The following is an 18004-nucleotide window of genomic DNA, read 5'->3' on the forward strand; positions in this document are numbered from 1 at the left end:
CAAGGCCCATGAAAGCACAGCTCTAATTGACAGACCTTGGAGTTTCTGAAAAAAAAAGGGTGACTACCTGTGATCAACAGCTGCTTTTGAGCCCTAATTCACTTCAGAAGAGAATAAGCGGAGGGTAGAGGGAGGACGTTGGGTGCTGAGCAAGGGCATTTGGCTTTGGTCTCCATGGAGATAAGAGTAAAGGAGAATGTAAGATGAGAGAGGGAGAGAGGAAAGCCCTCTGTGTCTCTCTTCACTCTGCCCCATTGTTATCAAAATGACAGTCCTGTGGGTGAAATGAATCCAGGTGAGTTGGCTCCGTCAGGACAGAGGTTAGCACTCTGTTCATCTGTGTGGGAATTATGGGCCGGCCAGGCGCCCGCGGCACATGGGTTTAGCTGCGACCTCAGACATGGCCTCTCTCAGCAGCGGACAAATTTTTATCACCCCCACTTTCGAAGGACCCTACCCAAAACCCCAGCCTCTGGCACACAGTTAAATGCCAAGACACACACACACACCAGTATCGACAACTGCTGTCTAGTAGTTCTTAATAGTAGTAGTGTCTAGTAGTACTTAATGTAATTATAACCACAAAAATTAACTGTTCTTTCACTGTGAAATATTCGCATCAACACATATGTTAAAAAGCAAATGTTGGTTACAGAGGTCTTTACAAAATAAATTAACTCAGAAAAGATGAAAATATGGAAGTGTTCCTGAGAGAAAGTACACTGCAGTTGCACTGTAAAAAGGTCTTGCTGAAATTATTCACACATTTTTAAAATTAAAATAAGCAGTCTTTATATGCTGATTATAACCAAGTTGAATCATTAAATGATAAAATGAGGGGCCCTCTATAGTGATAAATATAAGGATATAAAATAACGATTTAATTTAATATTATTATTATATATAGCGAATATATAGAATTATATAGTGGTTGCCTGAGACAACAATTAATTAAAACAATTATGCAAAATATCTGACTGCAGAAATGCGACTGACCAATAATAAACAAACCACTGCAAAGAGTAATCTGATAGGAAGAACATCTTAATTCAGTAACACAAATGCTTTCAATTTAAAATTAATTAAGATTTTATCCAGCAAAGGTGCATTAAATTGATAATTTCCGACATTTAACAATTGTTAAATATGTTACAAAATATTTCTGTTTAAAATAAATGCTGTTCAAACTGTTTTTAACATTGATAATAAGAAAAGCTATTTGAGAATGAAATCAAAATATTAGAATGATTTCTAAAAGATTATGTGACTGAAGACCGGAGTAATGGCTGATGTACATTTAGCTTGCCATTACAGGATTCATAAATGAATTACATATTTTAAAATATATAAAAATAGAAAACAATATTACAGCTTTTACTGTATTTTTGATCAAATAAATGCAGCCTTGGTGAGCATGAGAGACATGAGAGAGCATGAGTGTGTACAATTATGTATACATATATATACACATGTATATCAAATATACATAATTTTAGCGCTCCAGCTACAGACTGTTAAGAGCTAAACTTCCTGTTCTCAACTCATCCAGATGATTTACATACAACATATGTAAAGGTGTCACTCTTTCTAAACACATCTTCATATTTGTACATCATATGCAACATCAAAACAATATTGGTATATGCAGATAGCATAAGCATAACGCTCTCAAAGTTGTATCATACTATGACAAATACTTTCAAACATAAAGAAAAAATGAGGGAGAAGAGGAAAAGCAAAGAGAGAGAGCGAAAGAAACAATCAATCAGAAGGCAATTCGCTGGCGGCTGCATATGCATCAGATCATGTCTCATGTCTTCAAGGATTTTCAGAGCGAATCGTAAAACAAAACTCCATTACCTCCTGCCAGAGCATGCAAATGAATCACACCATGGGGTGAGAGGGAATTAAAGAGCCTTCTCTAATCAATGACAAGCCAGGATGAAACCCTCCCATCCATTCCTCTACTCTCCAGTAACAAAGAAAAGCTTCCCACATCTTCCCTATGTATCCGTCCCTCTGCCACAGGGCACACAAACACACACTGAGCCTCAGAGCCTGTGCGATGCTAGTGTCACCTGCCAAACGGAGTGGACACCCCTAACAGGGACAACATAGCTCAACATAGCCCCTCTCCTGACCCCTGACCCGCTCGGAATCTGCCGTACTCAGTTTGTGGCACGTGTGAGTATGTTTGCGCACAGGGGAGGCCGGTCGGTTCGCACACTGATGCACAGGGCTGCGTAAATGACAGGCTGGGCCCGAGGATGACTGTTGGCGTTTCCCGCTCCAGCCTGCCTCTCCTCTCTTTTCCGGTCCTCTCCACCCGCTTCCCACTGCCAGCCTGCTACAGCCTGCAGGTGAGGAGTCTGTGGCGCCATATGGAGCGAGGAAAATTAACAACGAGGAGAAAATCTCCACAGCAGCGGGAGGCCTCTATACCCTCTCTCACGCTTTGGCTCTCTGCTCTACCTCTCCTCCAAACAAAATTCAAAGATGTAGAGAGAGAGAGAGAGAGAGGAGGGGGGTGATAAAATTAATGGGGTTCAACACTTTAACACAACACCGGCGGCAATATTTGCACAGAACGAAAAAAGAAAAAAAAAAAAAACAGAGAGAGAGATTTCTTCTTACAGCTCGGTCATATTGTGGTATTATAAATCAGACCCTGGCTTAAGTATTTTACGCCCCTGTTTTATAAATGTACATTAACCCCATTTGCCCCCCTCTACCTCCGGTAGATAGTCCTGAACGCAGGCAGATCATGCTGGGGGAGATTCCATTGTCCCTGGTGTGTCCTCATGTTTGATACCATCATGGAGGAAAAGTCCCCCATGGAGCCTCTCCCGGTCTGGGTCATTGATTACAAAGAGCCTCCTGGTTTTGTCTGACAGATGTGAATCTGTGCTATTTAATTTGGAGCGTTCCCCTCAAAGGGAGACCATTAGCCCATCCAATAGGAGCACAAATAGGATTCCATTAACAACTAGTGTTTCCGTAGAGCCAAGAAATGGGGAAAAAGCTGCACTTTATGCTCCCGGATAGAGGAGGCGGCCATTTGCGTGGGGCGACCTGCATAAAGTGAGTAAACAATGTAAAGCATGATCTGCGTAAAGCGCGACTGACAATCGCCCTCTCCTCTCGGGGGTACGACTGCCACGTGTTGGTGGTGAGAGTGTCCTTGTTTGGCACCGGAGGAAGGTGGGGTTGCTAGTTAAAATGTTAATAAGTGTGATACAATTTTAATTTAACAGCCTTCTGCATTTCTAATTAGATCAGTGTCTGTGACTAAATGAGAAATAGAGAGAATCTGTGGCTTCTTACACTCAGGCTACAGTTTGTTATGCTTCTTTTTGTTGTTTACATTTTTAGTACATAATAAAGTTCAAACTCAAGTAAGAGCTGTAATGTAAGGCAGGTGTTTTCAAAACGTGAGGGACCCATTTAATATGCATGTTGCTTCCAAAATTAAATGATTGACTTTTATTTGTAATAATACTTCAGCCAAAATAAATATTTAAATTACATTACTTGAAACATATTTCCTTAAAGGCAGAGTGAGGGATTTTTCAAAAATGCTTTAAAACTGATTCGGGCCGAATCGCAAAACAAACTTGTAGCCAATCAGCAATAAGGGGCGTGTCTACTCGTGATGTGGAGGAGAGCGCGTTCAGTGCATGGGACGGACATTAGCCGAGCCAGCGACAGAAAGATAGAGATGGCGGATAAAAAACAAAAGAGGAAAACGTCTGCGGAACGATAAGGCAAGAAGTAGGACCCGTGTAAATATCGGATCAGCTTTCCAGCGCTGGAGAGAACTCAAGGAGCGGAGGCCTGCGATCGGACGCCGAGGTTGCTATGTTTCTTCTCAGTAGGTGAGTAACACCGTGTCTACAACAGCTCTGCCTACACTGGACGCGATCAAACAACATTGTCAGCACGTCATAAATAGAACCCGGCAGCAGCTTTCTGTCGGGGATTTGTTGCGCCGCGCCGCTCACGTCCGTAGACACGGTGTAACATTGATTTTGCTTTGTTTCACAGAACTAATCGTGGCCTGGGTTGCGTACGTATATGTGGGGCGGAGCTATCAAAATAGGGGCAAGACACTTTTGGGGTAGGGGCGTGTTTGTTTTGGTGATTTCAAATATAAACATTGGCTACCAGAAATCACTTACACTGCCTTTAATTTCATTGGCGAATAATTTCAAATCAAGCAAATCAAAATTTGCTGTCAAAATTAACACTGGTTAACATGCAGTAATTTGTTCTGTGTGTGAAAGGTGTGTGTGCAGCTGCTGGAGTGCAAGTGATAGATTCTCCACTGCTGACTCAGCAGATTGAAGCTCAGCGACTCAGTTTAAAGCACCTAAAGAACGAGAACAACAGACTAAAGGTCTCTCCTACTGCTTCACAAGCACATTTCCCCAATGCAGGCGCTGAGGATTTTTTCTCACTTTTGTTTTTGTGTGTCTGTGTGGGCCGCAGGCAGAAAAGATGCGTGCTCAGCTGGCATCTCTTCCTCCTCTGAACGTGCCAAAGCTGGGCTGGCGAGAGGGCTGCAGGCCTGAGGTGCTGTCTAGCGCCCTCTACCGCAAAACAGACCAACTGCTGGATACTCTCCTCCAGATGAGTGCCAATGTGAAAGTGGTGGACATCACTGGGAAATCTCCAGGTCTGTCATAATTAGACTTAAAAATGCAGATTTCTGTTGTTTATACAGTAATTACTTTACAGTGTTTGTGTTTTCATTAACAGTGAGTCCCAGTGCACAGCTCCTCGAGCAAACAGCAAGACTGCAGTCGCTCAGTGACACTCTCGATAGGCTTAAGGTAAACCAAAAATGCTTTAAAATCAAACAGTCATCATTAAAATGTCTCCTGCACTTATTTAAGCAACTTCTTTCTTTGAAGGATGAAGTTGCTGAGCATGTAGTGACTCATAGGCCTGGTGCTCAAGTCTCGTCTGATTTCGCCACTTTTCCCTGCACTTCCTTTGTTAAGGTCAGACAAATACACAACATTTTCCCACATTGTCTGGGTCTGTATAAACCCCTCATTCTTCTTCCTCTGCTCTCAGGCAAAGGAGGAGAAGAAAGGAGATGCTGTGCTGGTTGGTCGTGTGATGATGCCTTGCGCGCGAGGACAGGAACAGGTGCATCGTCTTTTGCTTTCAAAGACACAGTTACAAAGAGTTCATTGCCTTCTCCAGACTTAAAATAACCCCCAAAAAACCAAACTTGCTCACATTCAGTCTTCAAAACATACATTGAAACAGCAGATATAATGGAGAATGGATCTAGGGCCACAAACCAAGAACAATAAACACAATAAATGCTTCATTTTGACAAGCCCACACAAGTCAAGCATTTGGAATGCTTTGAATGTGATGATATCTACCACAGCAAAATCTGTAAAATGATACAAAAAGGCTACAGATTTGAAACGTGAGACATGCTGAGGACGTTTTAACAATTAGACTTTATTAACATGGCATGAAATAGATGATTCGGCATGATCCCTACTGCTTTATATCTGCATCCATTTAATACCTTTCATTCTCTTCCCGATTTGGATTCCCATTGATCTATGTTTACAAGTATTTACCTAAAAGGATTACAGTTCAAATAGTGTATGTTTAATTAGTGGTGCTTCCTAAGTGATTAGACTTAAAATTTTCAACTGATGGACAATAAAACAAGAAAAATTACCAATAAAATGGAAGTAGAGATCCGAACCATATGATTGGACCAGGAAACAACCACCCGAACACTCTGGCAACCACCTAGCAATTACATCGCAACATACTAAAGAACAATTTAAGATCTTATAGCATCTCTCTGGCAACTACCTGAAGGACCCTAGCATTGTGGCATCAAGTTCTGCATGCACAAGCATCGCTTACATTATTTTCATAAAACGTAAAAATCTAGTTGGCCATTTAAATGTGCGTTCTCACTTGTGGTTGTTCAGTGAATTTTCATGGGCGAAATCCAGTCATTTCAACTGGGAATCCACCCGATTAGAAATTTTGCAAGAGGGCAAAAGATTTCCCCATTCATGTTGGCCACGTGGATTCACTGCATTGACCAACAGAAAGCTGCTTGGTTGAAAGTGAGTTCTGTGTGAGCTGTGCTTCATACATTCCTAAACTCATGACAATAGACAATGAAGCTTTTTACCTGCACCTTAATTATCAATCGTTTCACACATAAAGTTCAGTATCAAACCTACGATTTCTCATTTTATACATGCAGTGTTTAGAGAATATTCTGAATCAGGAGGCCAAAGGTAAACAAAAACCCAATTTTGGGGCTCTATTTGTGTACTGTAAGCAAGCACACGTTAAATGATTCAATGTAGGACCGCTTCGTTTTTCTCTTTAAAACAGATCAGATCATTTTATCAGTGATTCCTTGGCACAGCCCTCTTCATATTCTCAAAACAATTACTCAAGTATCAGACAGGAAAGATAATATGCTCTCATTCACTTTTCAAATATATAATAAGTCAAAGATTTAAAAGCTCTGTGTGCTTGACTGTGATGCTTGAATGTGCCATGCCAATGTGCTTTTGTAAAGAAAATACAATACAAATTTGAATGAATGATCCGATTTAGTGTCAGGCAAGTGCAGGATAGCATCAGGCGAATGCTGCTCTGGGCAAAAATAAAGAAGACATCATATAACAATATTTATTAACTGTTGTATATTTGCTCCAAGAGATTGTCAGTATTCAAGTGGTCTTAAGTTAGCAATGGTTTGCTTTGTTACTATTGTCTAAGTTATTAACCTGTTATTAAACTGTATAAAATGCATACTGTTGCTTACAGTATTGTTGAATGTGTTGGCATCTTATATATAATGTGTCAATTAAATAAATTGTCAGAAATTGTTTGAATTCATTTCAATATTCTGTATTAAAAATATATGAATGTATTTATTTTTCATGTGTAACATTACACTCCTCAGTGGTCCAAACTGCTTCTAGAAAGAGCTTGCATAGATAAAACTAATGTGAATACATAGGAAATATTTGCATTGACTAACAAGCAATGAAAGAGCTTACAGGAACAGTTTGCAGATGAGCCATAAAAATGGTGATAGCTAAAATAAACCGATCTGTTTACCACATTAAAGAGCCACAGAGTTTTCTGCATCGCTTGCTAGAACTGAAGAATATATTCTACTTGACATGGCATATTACCAAACGCATCAGCTTGGATATATTAATCACATTTAGGGTAACTAGAACTAGAAACTACCAGTATGATTCTGCAACATATGGATACCACCACAGTATTGGACGGTAATAACACGGCTCCTCAGAACAATGGCACCATAAATGTAGACCAGATCCAAGAGATCATCAGATGGATCACATTTGCTGTTGGGCTTCCTGGCATTGGCTTTTCTATCTACCTCATGGGCATGCAGGCAAAAACTGGCAAGGCTGCTCCTGTCGAAAAAAGAAAAAAAAAAAAAACAGAGAGAGAGATTTCTTCTTACAGCTCGGTCATATTGTGGTATTATAAATCAGACCCTGGCTTAAGTATTTTACGCCCCTGTTTTATAAATGTACATTAACCCCATTTGCCCCCCTCTACCTCCGGTAGATAGTCCTGAACGCAGGCAGATCATGCTGGGGGAGATTCCATTGTCCCTGGTGTGTCCTCATGTTTGATACCATCATGGAGGAAAAGTCCCCCATGGAGCCTCTCCCGGTCTGGGTCATTGATTACAAAGAGCCTCCTGGTTTTGTCTGACAGATGTGAATCTGTGCTATTTAATTTGGAGCGTTCCCCTCAAAGGGAGACCATTAGCCCATCCAATAGGAGCACAAATAGGATTCCATTAACAACTAGTGTTTCCGTAGAGCCAAGAAATGGGGAAAAAGCTGCACTTTATGCTCCCGGATAGAGGAGGCGGCCATTTGCGTGGGGCGACCTGCATAAAGTGAGTAAACAATGTAAAGCATGATCTGCGTAAAGCGCGACTGACAATCGCCCTCTCCTCTCGGGGGTACGACTGCCACGTGTTGGTGGTGAGAGTGTCCTTGTTTGGCACCGGAGGAAGGTGGGGTTGCTAGTTAAAATGTTAATAAGTGTGATACAATTTTAATTTAACAGCCTTCTGCATTTCTAATTAGATCAGTGTCTGTGACTAAATGAGAAATAGAGAGAATCTGTGGCTTCTTACACTCAGGCTACAGTTTGTTATGCTTCTGTTTGTTGTTTACATTTTTAGTACATAATAAAGTTCAAACTCAAGTAACTTGAGTAACAGCTATAATGTAAGGTATAATGCAGGTGTTTTCAAACTTTTTAATACCAATAACCCCTAAATATGATGATCCTCTTGTGAGGGACCCATTTAATATGCATGTTGCTTCCAAAATTAAATGATTGACTTTTATTTGTAATAATACTTCAGCCAAAATAATAAAATAAATATATAATAAACATATTTGAAGTTTTTGAAAGTTTTCTTTGATTTCACAGCACAATAAAAGGCATCAAAACACAATAAATTAATATACTTTAACATTTAAGTTAGCTCTATCCACGGTTAAACTGTGAGTGGTGAGTGAACTGGGTGATAAAAACCCGTGGACAGCAAACAGAGGCACTTAACTACATGTTTCTGTAGTAGAGAAGCTTCTCTGTGTGTAGCCTTGCAATAAAAGTGTGCATAAATTACTTTATGTAATCATACAATGTAGATTAGCATGATAATGGCAGTGTTAATAGATGCTGGGAAGCAGGGAGTGACAGCACTCCGAAACAAGACATGCCGGGGGCAGAGCGCCACGTACACACACACACATGCGCATGCAGACACACCTCAACTGGGAATAGCCAGTCGCACAGGCCTCAACGCCATCACTATGACTATGAGTGACAGAGTGTGGAGCCACTTCATCCGTTTTCCCTGAGGCGGACACAGTGCTTTCACTCTTCCACAGGCTATGGGCCGCAGGGGAGATGATGTTAATGTGGGCGAGTCAACAACTATCACTTATACATTCAGGATGGGAGGTGTTCTGTAGCAACCGTGTGATTTGCCACTGATTTTTCAAGACCTCATCCTGGTTATATTTGCATGCTTAACGGTGCAAGATGATTTCAGGATTATGACGAACCAGGGTACACTTTCTCTGCTCTTTGAAAGACTTAAAGGAATGATTCACCCAAAAATGATAATTTGCTGAAAATGTACTCATTTAAGATGTAGATGAGTTTGTTTCCTCATTGGAAAAGATTTGGAGAAATGTAGCGTCACACCAATGGATCCTCTACAGTGAATGGGTGCCGTCAGAATGAAAGAGTTCAAACAGCTGATAAAAGCATCACAACAATCCACAAACAATCCACAAGACTCCAGTCCATTAATTAATGTCATGTAAAGTGAAAAGCTGTATGTTGGTAAGAAACAAATCCATCATTAAGGTGTTTTATCTTTAAACTCTTGCTTCTGGCCAAAATATCAAATATCAAGCTTCCTCCAGTGAAGTCCATCCCCTGTTGTCCTCTAACTTCAAAATCCGCAAACATATTTGTTTAGAGCTATTCTGGCCTGTTTCATGTGTAAATGGAGCATGATCTGTGCATATTTCTCTCCTTATTGAGACGAGACAACTTTTTCACTGGAGCAATATTATGGATAGAGGACTCGTATTTTAGCCGGAAACAACATTTTGAAGTTAAAAACGCAGCTTGTCACTTTACAAGACATTGTCTGATGGACTGTGACTTACTTGTGGATTATTGTGATGTTTCTATCAGCTGTTTGGACTTTCAATCTGATGGCACCCATTCACTGCAGAAGACTCATTGGTGAGCAAACCATGTAAACAAACCATTGACAAAGTTGGCAAGTAAATGATGCCCAGTGTTTTAAAATCTGTTCAGATTTTAAATTCCCTGTATTCCAGCGTTTACTCAGCTCTGATGATTTTGTGTGGTCACATGTCAGTTTCCCGGTCTGGGAGGTGTGATGTGTTGTTGACTGTTCTTGATTTGGTGTCAGGCTACCTGCTGCTGGCCAGGCTGGCTCGGGGGCATGGTTTAATCTCCTGATAGGCATCCAGCGGCTTTGAAGGGACCTCTGCTCTCCCAACCGGATTTCTCTTCTTAAAACACCACCACCATTAGTTAATCACCTCCTTACGGCCTCCTGCGGTGCGACTCAACACAACGACTATAATGAGCATCGGTCGAGCACTAGATATATTAAAGCTATCGTGAGCAACGGACCACTTCAGAGACAACATAAAGTTCAAGCCCTGTTTCATCATACAAAGTCCCAGCAGGCCATTTCAGTCCATCAAACACCCAAACAGCACGAAGGACAAAAGACTTACTCACCAAGAGGATCCACTTCTTCCTGGGGCTTAATCTGAGTTGGGCAAAGTTCAAGACCACGGCAATTTTATAAGTCTGGCGATTGGGCTTATCCACAGATGTCTAGGAATCAAAGCGGGTGCAAATGTGGCCAAAAGCAATGCGGTTTAATCAGCGGAGTGAGCGGCTGCAAAATCAAACTGTGTGGAATTTTTCTCAAATGGTTCTATCAATTACCAATAAAATCAAGATTATGTTCCAAACTATCAATAAATGGAGGGAGGCATGCAGAGCCATTTCCCGCCGCCACAGGAAGTCCGTACAGAACAGATGTAGAATCAATAGTCTTAATCATCTGAACACGGCTGCCATACTGAAGTGTAAAATGAGACCGTTATTTCAAAAAGTAATCTCGACTGCAGTGATTATCATGTACCTGCATAGAAACACACATTCACTCACGTTTAAGACAATGTGGACTCTCAAGGGCCCCGTTTTCTTGAAACAGAGTAACAGAAGCAGCCCTTCTGACAGCCGTGGATGGGTAGATGGCTCCATTCAGACTGAGATGTGGGGGTCAGCAGCACTGAAACACACAGGAGAGAGACGGATGAAAATTAATTAAAGTTGGTGCGTGTAGTGAATGACGTGTGGCTCGGGCAGCCCTCGTGCATTCAGAAAGAAGGCAGCTCTGCCCCGTGTCCCTGGTGCAAACGGCCCCCTCTACGCCCAGGTTATTGTGTGCCAGCCCGCCACTTGCCCAGCCACCAACAGCATATCAATGAAGCTGCGCTCCTGTTTGTGCTAATGGTAATTACAACATGGGCAGTTTTGTGCTGAGAGACAATGGCTGGGTGGCCATGAGGGAAAGCAGGGTGATGCAGTGATGGAGTCTTAATGACTGCAGGACTGATGGGACCACAGAGGGCAGGGAACAGAATAGAGAAGAAGGTCTCTCGGTGAGCCAGAATGGGAGGATACGCGGTAATGCTGCAAAAACAAGGCGTTACTAATCCTAATCCTACCAAATAAAACCTCAAACCTTGCTACACATTTGTAATTAAGCAATAATGTGGCGATACTATGAGTATAATCACAGCCTGCAACCCCTTCAGCTGTGAATACTTACAATTGCTTTTATAAAATGGTTACTTAAATAAATATTATAATTAATAATAAATACTGTATGTATATAGTAGATATAATAAAAATGAATATATTTACATATACAAATATTTTTATATTATTAATTATTATTAATTAACAGTACTACTACTACTACTAAACACAGTGTTACTAATCTTAACCCTAACCAATAATAAATCAAGTATAATCATGTATACAGCATGGCCTGCAACCATGGATACTGACAACTGCTTTTATAAAATGGTTGCTACTACTTATATAAATAGATATGATTATGTATATACAGGTGCATCTCAATAAATTAGAATGTCGTGGAAAAGTTAATTTATTTCAGTAATTCAACTCAAATTGTGAAACTCGTGTATTAAATAAATTCGTTATTAATTTAATAATAATAATAATAATAACCCTAATAATAAATTATTATTATTATTATTAATCCCTAACCCTATAAAATAACCCAAACCTAAAAAATTTATAAATAAATACAAATAAATAAAATAAATAAATAATAATAATAATCATCATCATCATCATCATCAAATGTATCTACTGGTAATACCAATCACACCAATGAGATGCCAGTACTGGAATTTTCCAGTTTATAATTTCCAACAGTATGACAGTTCAATACGAAAAAGTTTATATTGTGACTACAGCTGTGAGTGCCAATAGTGTTAGTTTTACTCCACTGCAGTTAATGCAAATATAATATTCTATGGAAAGAAAAAGAGGTGTCAGGGGTTACTTAAGCAGTCTTTATAGATGGAGAGTCAGTCAATGCATTAGTAAGGCAAAAAGGCAATTTGGTTGCACTCAAAAATGTGCAACTATTAAGTCACTGTCAGGAGCCACAGGGGACTAAATGATCCCAGCATTTCTCGATGTTAACTACTGCCATTCCCTTGGTTCCCCACTCATTAAAAGCAGACTGCATCTGCTCATGTAGCTTTTAACACACACAAACTGACCAACGGTACATCTAACCGCTCTTTACACAGACATGTTCAAACAGAGAGGTGTGAATGGATGGATGCCTGTGGATTTGTGAAGCTGTTTCACATTTATACCAACCTTATCCTTGTGCTAAAGGAAACTCCATTTACTAAAGGCAAAAATCTAAGAAAAATTTATTCAAAAAGGCAGACAGAAAAATTAAGCCTATATAAAAGCTGTCTGTTGGCTTGGCAATACCTTGCCAAAAATATTATTTAATAACTATAATATAGAAAAATATTTACCAATTGACCTTGTCTTGAAATACATCACCAGATAGAGCTATTAAACTTAAACTCAATGATAAACAGTCTCTCATTGCAATTCACTCTACAGCAGAAAATGCCCTGTACCTGTTGGCTGTTACCATTCAAATATTTGGGGTCAGTATGCCATTTTAAATAATACTTTTACTCAGTAAGAATGCATTACATTCATCAGAAGTGACAGTAAAGACATTTACAATTTAAAAAATCTATTTCAAATAAATGCGGTTCGTTTGAACTTTCGATTCACAGAATTCTGAATAAATGTTTCTATTATCCTGAGCAGTAAATCAGCACAAAACTCAGCTTTGCCATCACATTTTAAAATATATTTAAATAGCTTTTTAACATAAAACAGTTCTGTCATGACAGCTCTCAGAAAGTTTAGCACGGTAATATACATGACAATGTTAAAGTGTTTGGTCTTGGTGGAATAGATCTGCTATGCTGCTGCAGCTGCAGACCAAGTACCAAGACTTGCTACTGCTAATACATCCACAGAAAGCTGATGTGAGCAGAAATACTGCTGCTCCACATATACATATATGAATAACCCCATAGCAGATCTATACAGGTGGAGCTGGGGAAGGAGAAGGGTTTCTGCAGCTCGCTGCAATTGCAAGCATTAGCCAAGAATTTGAATGTTGAAAAGCAAGCTCATTGGCTGCTAATGCAACAAAAACCAATAGGCTGCGCCATGTAAATAATAATGTGGTTATATCAGAGTGAATTAGAACCTATTGGCCTGTGCCATCTAGAGTTTCATGACAGAACTTTGTACTTATTTCAAATTGTAATGTTTCAAAATATTCACTGTTTTTATTGTATTTTGATCAAATTAATGCAGCCATGGTGAGCTGTATCATTACTAATATATATTTCTATAGTTGTAAAAAAAAAAAAAGCCTGCAACACTTAGTATTATGCAATATACAACAAGAGATTCTAGCTCACTCTATGTATCCACTAAGGGGGTCCTCCTTAGCCTGAAAAAGGTAAATGTGAACTATGCCAGCACCATGGACAGTGCAAACAGCAATAAATTGAGTGAAACAATAGGCCGAGTCAGAGGGAGGGAGAAACACAGTAAGGTACAGAGGTCATTCTAGGGACAAAATAGCTCTCTCTTAGCTCAATACCAACAGTTAACCAGTTCAATTACAAAATGTGCCGTTTGTGCTCACCTAACAATTAGAGAAGGACAATTACAATCCCCCCACTGAACACAGTCATTCATCACCCACCTTCTGCTGGAGCTCTCTTCCCCAGTGGACCACAAGTCACCGGGGTACGATGACCATCAACGGCCACTGCAACCCCACAGAGCTGATTCTGAGTCTGCTCCTATAAGCTGCTCTCACACCAACTGATGCTTACTGCAAATGTGTGCAACTGCAGAACTTGTCTGTGGTTGTGAAATACTTGACTTGAATTTTTGATTTGAATGCGTGTAGTTTTTTAGTAAAAAAAAAGGGTTTTAACATTTTGAACCAAAAATTTTATTCAATTCTTGAAATTAGTAGATAAAAAATAAATAAATAAAATTAAATAAAATATGCACATATAAATTATTCACAAAGCTAAAATGACTAAATCGTAATCATTTTTATAAACTAAGTAAATGGACTGGATAAGGAAAATGAAAAGGAGGCAAGTATCCAGCGTACTTTGAAATACTATTTACAAAGTATACAAAATAGTGTTGTCATTGTTAACTAATTGTTAATGTTAATTAAAAGTAAAACTATTAGAAATCATTTTCAGTAATTGAAATGAAACTGAAAAAAATAGTTGAAGTACTAAAATCAGTAAAAAATGGAAAAATGGAAAAAAATTAAAGCTAAATATAAAAATAAAAAAACAAAACTAATTAAAATTACAGTAGCATATAACAAAAATACTAAAATTAAAATATTACTTTTATTAAGTTTCCAAATATTAACAACTTTAAAAGTACATAAATAATACTAAAATAACACTGAGTTCAGAGATGTGTGATTTCAGAGATTTGTGGTGACTATATAATGCACAGACTTTTGTGTTATTTTGTAATTTGATCACTTCACTATTATTCTAACATTTGGGGAAAAAAACAGCCATCAAAAATGTAGGCATGCCCAAACTTTCGACTAGTAATGTAATATATTATAATGTCACACAGAATTATTGTGGCCAGACACATGCAGCTTAAGGGAATGGATGTGAGTGAGAAGCAGTAAATAAGGCAGTAAATAAAGGTGCTCCAGCAGTAAGTAAGCATCACGGTTCAGAGATGTTCAGATAAGCACTGGTCGGGTGTTAGGTGGGCCAGCTTGGGTCTATGGGCAAGCCTCACTGCTCTATTCGGAGGGCAACATAGGCCCATCAGTTTGTCAGCAGGCGGGCCTCACTCAGTGTACTCTTACAAGAACCCAGAGTGCATCGGGTTACATGCCAATTAAAAGAGAGTAGCTGATGATTAAATTATAATGCTGGCTCATTCAGACTCTCAGATCAAATGTCTGATAGAGTACAAAGAGTGATATATAGAGGGGAGAAACACTACACAGACACTTACAGAATCCATGATGATCATTTAACATTTAACAAGCACTGGAGAGTGGAACACACCAGACAGCACATCATGTCTCACTGAAACTATTTTCCTCTTTTAAAAAAACTTATTGACACACCAGTAAAGTCCAAACTCTCCACCTGAATCAAATTTCTCCAGACAATTGTGCTTAAAAGAATCATTCAAACAAAAATGAAAATTGTCATTTAAACTAGACTAATTTCATTACTGTCCATAAAATGAAAGTGAATGAGGACTGTGGCTGTCCAACTATGAAATAACAAAAAAGCCCCATAAAAGTTTCATGAAAGTGGTGCATATGGCTTATGCCTTAAATTACAAGTCTTCTGAAGCCATATTATACATTTGCATGAGGAACAGACTGAAATCTAAATGGTTACTCAGTTAAAATTGGCCCCACCAGCGAACTGGTAACTACTCTCCTTGCATTGAGTGAGATGAACTCAAGAAGCAGATCAGTCAAATTTGTAAATGAATCATTCACACTGGTGTTGTAAACTGGATTTATCGAAAAGATCAGATTTAAATCAACAATTCATTCACAAATCGGACAACTCTAATTCTCTCATTCTCTTCACCAAAGACAGAAAGTTCAGGGATCATTCTACAATGCAGTCTATTTCTCACAAAATTCTTTACAAAAATAAAATTAAATAAAACTTAATTTCTTAAATGGTGCATATAAGAATAAAGAAGCAAAAAAAAAGATTCAAAAAGTATCCAGCATACATTGGAATACCGTACACAAATTTAGTTAATGCCAAGAGTGTTTTGATTAGAGAAGTTTTGATTACCATTTTTGGTAACTACCTAATCCACACACATTTGTGATATTTCCCCGATTTGATAATTTTTCTTTTATTCTAACATAGGGAAAACAGCAATAATCAAAAAGGAGTAGAATTGTCCAAATTTGACTAGCAATGTAGGATAACTTAAATTTCGGTCGGTTTCTCACACAAAACATTTATATGGCTTTAGATGACTTCAAGTCACACAGAAAACTTTATGATACTTTCTTCATTCACTTTCAATGAAAAAAAGAAGGTCCTACAGGTTTGAAACGCCATAATGGTAAACAATAACAGAAAATTCATTTTTGGGTGAACTATGATTTTAAAAGTGGTTATGCATGAGACCCCCGTCAGATCTTTTCACCTTAATCTATTGAGCAGATGGCAGGGAGACTATCAGTGATGAAAGCTGTCAGTGTGAGGTTAGTTTTACCTCCACCTCCACTGGACTCGCTGCACTATCTTTTGAACTTCTAGTCAAGGGCCTTTTAGCACTGATGGGTTACATTTCCTATGAGCCACAATCAATACCTGTTAAGCAACACTTTCATTTCTTAATTAAATGAGGAAAGAGATATTAATTTTGAAGCGTAAGGAGCCTTATGGTGTCTGACAGTTTATAGTGATTACTCTCTTCCATGTATGCTAGCACAAAGGTAATTAGACTTCTGTCAGCACAAGATGTTTTTCCTGAGCCAAACCAATACAGCCTTTGAGCAACTATACTGTTAAGCGCTTCCGCGTTTCCACGACGGCCTGCTGACACTCTTTCACAGTTATTTTGCTGGTATACCACTTTTTTGTGGATTTTCACCATTTTTTCCACCATCATATGGCATGTGAGAGCACTTTACTTTCTGTTTCAACTGAGTTATTCAAAGGAATGTATAATATCTAGGAGTCAAAGGACACGGATGCAATTTTTACAAAGTTTTTCATCCCACTTTCCTGGTTAAATAGAGCCATCTTCTTATGAAATCCGAAGAAAATGCCCCATGCTGCCATGTATGCCTGGTAACCTTGGGGAATGAATGGACGTGTGCAATGCAGATTTGACTGACAGCTCCTACCTACCCAGGCTCGCCTGACCCCTGCAACTGCGCTCCACTATCCTGGTCTTCCTGTATCTTATTTACAATCTAGTCTGGCCTGTAATGAAAGCTTGGCCATGCACTATTCATGGTCCACTCTAAAAGACCCTTTACTGCACTCTGAACGGCTCAGAGAAAGAGAGAGAGAGGAAGATCAGCTCACCATCAGGGTATGATACCATTTGGCCTCGGGTATCAAATCGGCCACCACGCTCAGGTCAGAGCACGGTCCTGAATCTACGGTTGGGCTTTGCTTATATAAAAGTATTCAGTATGAGGTACTTTTACGGAGCACTCCAAAGACAATAAGCACGGAGGAACATCCGCAATTTCAATTACAGCAAGGCCATAATGTTGGCTAAGTCTAAACGCTTCTTTCCTTTTACCTTTTCACAGCTTCTCTTGGGCTTTAATTACAGAGTAAGAAAGTGATTAAACAGCCACATCACCAACAATAGAAATGTCAGGCTTCAAAATATCTTTGTCTCGAGCAGGTGGTGCGCAAATACTAGGCGTGCGAGTGTGTCAAAATAAAAGAAAAAAATGCACGCTTGTTATTGCCTTGTAATGACATGGCCAGGAAAAATGCAGGTTTAAAGCCCTATAGACCGGTGGGTTGAATTATATTCCAAAAAGGCAATATAGGGCCATATCCCAGATGCCCTATTCTGATACAAATAACTGCATGCAAGCACTGCCCTCAGAGTGCTTTGTGTTTTACATCGCAGGCAGTGTTGAGCACAAGCACTGGGGTACAAAAACAAATTATAGCCCAGTCAAATGGTAACAGGGGTG

The 18004-nt window shown here is 39.3% G+C and overlaps 1 protein-coding gene across 1 annotated transcript; it reads left to right on the forward strand.

Annotated features, from left to right (window-relative positions):
• The first annotated feature begins 4264 nt into the window (after nt 1-4264).
• Nucleotides 4265-6849, forward strand: LOC107738709 (dynactin subunit 1-like). Its single transcript, XM_016550524.1, has 5 exons — nt 4265-4396; nt 4489-4675; nt 4759-4832; nt 4914-5003; nt 5080-6849. The coding sequence occupies exons 2-5, from the start codon at nt 4498-4500 to the stop codon at nt 5215-5217; spliced, it is 480 nt and encodes a 159-aa protein (XP_016406010.1). The 5' UTR covers nt 4265-4396; nt 4489-4497; the 3' UTR covers nt 5218-6849.
• The last annotated feature ends 11155 nt before the right edge of the window (nt 6850-18004 follow it).

This window comes from Sinocyclocheilus rhinocerous, unplaced genomic scaffold (genome assembly GCF_001515625.1).
Source record: "Sinocyclocheilus rhinocerous isolate Xijiao unplaced genomic scaffold, SAMN03320098_v1.1 scaffold1938, whole genome shotgun sequence".
In the NCBI taxonomy this organism is placed as follows: Eukaryota; Metazoa; Chordata; class Actinopteri; order Cypriniformes; family Cyprinidae; genus Sinocyclocheilus; species Sinocyclocheilus rhinocerous.

Bases quoted from the DNA above. Each gene is read 5' to 3' on its own strand.
- LOC107738709 (XM_016550524.1), top strand. From the start codon at position 4,498: ATGCGTGCTCAGCTGGCATCTCTTCCTCCTCTGAACGTGCCAAAGCTG. The intron at 4,676-4,758 runs GTCTGTCATAAT...TTTCATTAACAG, and splicing joins CATCACTGGGAAATCTCCAG to TGAGTCCCAGTGCACAGCTC. The intron at 5,004-5,079 runs GTCAGACAAATA...CTCTGCTCTCAG, and splicing joins CCTGCACTTCCTTTGTTAAG to GCAAAGGAGGAGAAGAAAGG.